This window comes from Mus pahari, chromosome 13 (assembly GCF_900095145.1).
Source record: "Mus pahari chromosome 13, PAHARI_EIJ_v1.1, whole genome shotgun sequence".
NCBI lineage: Eukaryota > Metazoa > Chordata > Mammalia > Rodentia > Muridae > Mus > Mus pahari.
In genome coordinates, this window is record NC_034602.1 from 13215392 (window position 1) to 13221391 (window position 6000).

A 6000-nucleotide genomic window follows, 5' to 3' on the forward strand; every position below is an offset into this window, starting at 1 on the left:
ATACCTGATCCATTTTAAGTTTCTCATCCACAACTGGAAAAAAATGAGAGAAGAAACAGCTTCCTCCAAATATGTGTAAGTCTTAGCTCTGCTGGCAATAAAATTATTTTGATGCACAGTTCATGAAAATGGAAACTTTAACTAAAAAAAGCTAAAAATGACTAAAATCGCTTTGAAATTTAAAATTGCCTTAAGACTTATGAAAATGTTCATATACATATACACAAGAAAATCCACAGTACCGACTTTTGTTTATTTGTGTGTGTGGTGGCGTGAAGGTCTCATGGCAGTCCAGAGACAAGTTTCAGCTATCCATTCTCTCACACCATGTGAAAGTGAGATCAAACTCAGTCATCAAGCTTGGGGAGAAAGGCACCGTTACCCACCAGGATGTCTCAACAGCCCAAACCCGTACTATCTAATCCAACTAAGATACAAAAACCTAGCTGAGGAAAAATTCCTCGGTGCTCTGCACTCACAGATCTTATACCCAACCTTCATAATTCTTAACGCTCAACTGCTTTAAAATAGAGTGAAGGCAGGATAAACTTTGACTCAGTGAAGCAAATGGAGTTAACTATAGCCCAACTGGAACATGCTAGGTAGACCAGTCTGGGCTTAAACTATCCACCTGCCTCTGCCTCCCAAGTACTGGGGTTAAAGTTGTCTGCCACTATACCAGACTCAAATTAACTTTTTAAAGCAGCAAATAAAACACTTGTCAGAATCAGCGTTTACAGGGCTGGCTCAGCCGATAAACTGCTTAGCACACAAACATCTGGGCCCAAGTTCTGATCTCCCCCAAATTCATGTAAAACGCCTGATGGAGGAGAAAACACCTGTACTGTCAGTGCTGGGATGCAGAGGCGGGAGGGTCCTAGAGTTCACTGGACAACATAGATCAATCAGGAAGTTACAGGGTCAGTGAGGGAGCCTGTCTCAAGAACAAAACAAGGTGGTGAGCACCGGAGGAAGGCACCCAACACCCACCTCTGACCTCTACAAGGCTGTGAATGAGCATACATGCAGACACATGCACATGCAGACACATGCACACACAGACACATTCACACGCAGGCACACGCACACACAGACACACGCACACGCAGGCAAATGCACACACATGCACACGCACACACATTCACACGCAGACACATGCACACACAGACACACGCACACGCAGGCACATGCACATGCACACACATGCACACGCACACACATTCACACGCAGACACATGCACACGCAGGCACATGCACATGCAGACACATGCACCTGCATCCAAGTGTGCGCGAACACACACAACTCCGTAAGAGATTTAATACCATTTAAATCAGACAATAAATTAAAACTACAAAATCTATTATGAAAATCTAACAATTCTGTGGTATCTACTGAGAATTAGCTATTCTGAAGGTAATGAATTTTTCCAGAAATGTAGGCTTAGCTTGGAAAATTACCCAGATCACTATGAAGCCCAACATATTTTCAGCTAATCAGTGTTCCATATGGCTAAACCAAGTTATGCACATGGTCTTGATACTTCCAAACCAATATGGTGCAGATCATACCAAGACTGTCCCTATGTCAGGGCAGAACTGGGAAGATGGAGAATGGGAAATGTGAATTGGGAAAGTTTTAAAGGAAGCCAGAGGAAAAGACAAAGGAAGCCAGAGGAAAAGACAAAACACACACACACACAAAACCCAAGAAAATAATAATGACCCATTAAATATTATTAAATGAAACAAAATACTGTGACTGACTAGGAAATAATCACAAAAAGATAAGGAACTTAAGGGTCAATGGGCTGCCCAATGGTGGTGGTGCATGCCCCTTTAGTCCCAGCAAAGGCAAGTGGATGTGTGTAAGTTCAAGGCCAACCTGGCCCAGGACAGTCAGTGCTACACAGAGAAACAATGTCTCAATAAACAACAACAAAAAAGTCAATGGTCTGGGGGAACAGAGGTGGTAAAGAACATGCAACACAGATGCCTAATTTTTAGTATCAACAGTACAAATTAGAATAAGAATTGAGAGGAGAGAGAGAGAGAGAGAGAGAGAGAGAGAGAGAGAGAGAGAGAGAGAGAGCGCGAGCAAGCACACGCATGCTAGGTTTGGCTCCTGGCACCTATGTGAAATCCACAACTACATGTAACTCAGAGCTCTTTTCTGGTCTACTAAAGCACCTGCACTCTTGTACACACACCCTTTCCCCATAGATACATAGTCCTAAAGCACCTGCAAACTTGTACACACACCCTTTCCCCATAGATACATAGTCCTAAAGCACCTGCACTCTTGTACACACACCCTTTCCCCATAGATACATAGTACTAAAGCAACTGCACTCTACACACACCCTTTCCCCATAGATACATTATAGTTAAAATTATTTTCTTTTCAAAAAAAAAAAAAAAAAATCACTGCAACAGACCCTGATCTTCAAATAAACACGTACAAAGTTCCATTAAGCCCCAAAGCTACAGGGTAAGCCATCTTGCCAACTCCCAAATCATGTCGTACTTCTTAGCTTCAGTTACCGTGTTACTACAAAATATCCCAATTTGGCAGGTTTGTAGATGTATAAACTTCCTAACTGTCCTGAGGTACCCATCTGAAGAATAAGTGTGAGGACAGAAAAGAGGTCTATTTTGAACTTGGTCTTTTCATCAGTTACTCTGATATAAGGTGATGGTATGCATCTCAAGAGGTGACACTGAAACAGGCCAGCCAATGAGCTCCAGGGAAAAACAGCCTCAAAACAAACAAAAAAACATTAAGTGCAATCCCTAACTTCAAAGTATTACAACTGTATCGTGAACAGATGTGATCTTTTTAAACGTTCTTTAGTGGTGTAGAAAAGGCTAAGTTTATAACCTTCAAGGAGCCAAGTCACCTGAACAGCTTCCTAAATTAAGAAAAAAAAATTCCTCTACATTCCAAAATCATGAACTACTTTAATGGAGCTGCTCCTTTAATGGGTCTTAATGATGCCAGTAAACCCGATATTTCAAATAAAAGCTGACTTACTCGAATATTTAACCTCAGTTTCTCTGACCACCACCAAAACCTAATCGGTTTTCAATTGCAATACACAATGCACATTTGAAGCATTTAAATCTTACATTCGAGGGGGGATTGTACAATTAAAGGGTGTTAAGTATCGCAAATCCGCCTGAAATTCTTTGATTTGTACTGAAAAGATTTTTACAGTAAGTGTTACAATCCAGTATCCAGTTTAAGTAAATAACATATAGCTCGCAGTGCAGCTATGTTTGTCTGTGAACACAATTCTTGATTGCAAAGACGAAACGGAGGCCCAGTGGAGCTACAGAACCAGTAAGGTAACAAGCTAAAGGCGTCATAGATTTCTTGGCTATGGTGACAGGCAGGAGGCACACCCCTAGCGTCAGCCAGAAATACTACATGGTGAATTCCACCTACGGATTAATAGGAAAGTAAGGAAGGGAAAATTTAAATCGCCATCGTTCAAAAACAACTATCACAAGCACCGGAAAAACAGAAATAAAGATACTAAGAAAATATTAACAAACCAATATAAGCATTTCTCTAGGACCAAGCTGCCCGGTGTCTTAACGAATATACACGCTGGCCCTTTCATGTTCACCAACGCAGAAAAAAGCGGCATCGGGGGGGGGAAAAAAAATCCCAACGTTGCAAACAGCAGCGAGATAAATACGAGAACGAGCGAAGAAGGCAAGAAAGTGGAAGGATCCCTGCCAAGGCTCGCTGCTGGAAAATGCGGAGTGAGTGGGAGGAAGCACAACTCTGGAGAAGTGGATCTTACATAAAGCGCCATTTGCCGCACACTATCATTTCCACCGGATTTCAGAAAACCCAACCTGGAAACCCATCTGGGGGCGGAAAGTGGGTTCCACGTGGAGGAGGGTAGCGAGGGCGCAGCCCCCCCCCCCCGGACCGGGATTCAGAAAAGGCCGAGCGAGCCAGACAGGCGACGGGGCCGGGGTTGCGCGGAGGCCCACGGGCTTAGAAGCCCGGGGGCGGCGGCTCTGTGGGCGCCCGGAGGCCCAGGGTCGCGCGGAGGGCGGGGGCGGCGAATCTCGGGGGGCGCGGAGGCCCAGCGGTTGGCCGGGGGCGCGGGGACGTCCGGCGTTTGCAGGGGGCCGGGGGCGCGCGGAGGCCCCGGAGGAGGCGCGCAGGGGCTGGGGGGCTCGCAAGGGCCTGGCAGCGGCCCGGGAGCGCGCAGGGCCGGGGGGCGCGCGACTGGCCGAGGACTTGAAACCCGGCACCTGCACCCTCCGGGCCTCTGGAATTTTCTATCCGCGAGGACGCCCCGGGCCCTCCCTCGCCCGACCCGGGAACCGAGGTCTCACCATCTTGCTCGGCGGGCGGCGCTGGCGGCGGCTGTAGGTTCCCTAAGAACGCGGCGACGGCGACTTGGCTGTCCGGCGCCGGGCGGGGTGCAACGGGGCCTGGGCCGGGAGCGAGGCGGGCGGAGTCCCGGTTGGAGATGCGTCGGCGGGAGGAGAGGGCTGCAGCCTTACGCTCACAGGCGGCACCGACTCGCTGCAGCGGCTCGCGCTGACCGCAACCTCAAGGCACGGAACGGGGCGCGCAGAGGGCGGAGCGAGCGCGGGGCGGGGCGGGGCGGGGCTTGCGGGAGGCTGACATCCGGGAACCCGCGCACACGCGCTCCAACCGGATTGCTCGCAGAGCCCCGCTAGCGCTCCGCCAGCGCTTTTTGCGTACGGTGCGCCGGGGGTTGGGGTGGGGGACGACATGGGGGGGGGCAGACGTCTTGACGTCCGGAGAGCCGCGCTTCCTGTCATGTGATCGAAGGGAGGCCCGCAGGAGGAAGGTCCCTGGGAGGAGGAAATGGGGAGAATGACAGGACCTGCCACAGAATTGCGTCGCTCTTGGGGGACACCGTGTCACTATGGCGAGGCACGGGCAAGTCCACACGGTGGAGTCAAGCGCGCAGTTGGAAAAATAGAAGCAAACTAGCTGCAGCTTAGGTCCTGGGAGCCACTGACAAGAGTCGGGGGGTTGCTTCCCACTCCAACAGACACTACCTCCAGGTTGCTTTGCAGTTGGTGCAGAAAGAAGCCTGTAAGAGAAATACTACGAGACAGACCGCCCTGTTGTCCATGTAGTAAGGATAATGTCCGTAATGGTGGCAGTTACCTTACTATAGAAGTGAGACTACAGTAGGTAATAAAGTCCCATGGAGAGAAGTTATATTTAAGAGGAAAAGATAAGTTGGTAGGAGAGATGTGATAAAGATAACATATGTATGTTATTTATTTTAATCAGGTTTTGAATGGTTAGAAAGTAAAGGTCAGGATTTGTCCTACTCTACCCGCTTCATCTTCTGTAAATGTAGGTTGTTTAGCTTTTGAGAGACGAGCTTTTGACTCCACTTGGAGGATGGGGGATGCCTGCTCCAGAGGGGGACACAAATGCTACCTACCATGTGTCCATTTGCACTCACAGACTGATAAATGACTTATAGCTTGGTGTAGAAAGGGTGGCAACCTATGAATTTATCAGGGTAAACTGTGATTGTTAAAATTGTTTGGGAAACCAGGCACAAGAACGTGGTAGGCACATCATACAAAGAAAAAGGTGCAACGTCCTCACCTGGGCTCCATAAACAGATAGCCATCTAGCACTGTGATGGCAACAACCCCGACCAATCTGTCATCTGACCATCCTGATATAGGCAAAGAACACTTGCCTGCCCCTGAGGCTTGAACTCAGTTAAGTCCTCATTGTTGACAAGGTTTGGTCAATTGCCCATCTTTCTATTCTTCCTGCTGTACCATTCATCCATCCCTTCATCTGGACCTAGATTTGGTTCTTAGGCCTCTACAGATGAACTCAACTCTATAGCTTCCCATTTAAACCGATGACACTCCCAAAGCCAAGGTGTTTATTTAGTATCAAAACAAACTACATTTCTGATGGCCAGTCAGTGGGGTTGCGTGCCTTTAATCCCAGCACTTGGGAGGGAGAGG

General features: G+C 48.0%; 1 protein-coding gene across 1 annotated transcript in view; it reads right to left on the reverse strand.

Moving 5' to 3' along the window:
• The window catches only part of Ppp3r1 (protein phosphatase 3 regulatory subunit B, alpha), a 35393-nt gene extending 30784 nt beyond the window's left edge, over nt 1-4609 (reverse strand). The window contains exon 1 of the mRNA XM_021210603.2: nt 4357-4609. Coding sequence (XP_021066262.1) covers nt 4357-4359 — 3 coding nt within the window. The 5' untranslated portion in view covers nt 4360-4609. The remainder of the gene's footprint in view (nt 1-4356) is intronic.
• Nucleotides 4610-6000: the final 1391 nt, after the last annotated feature.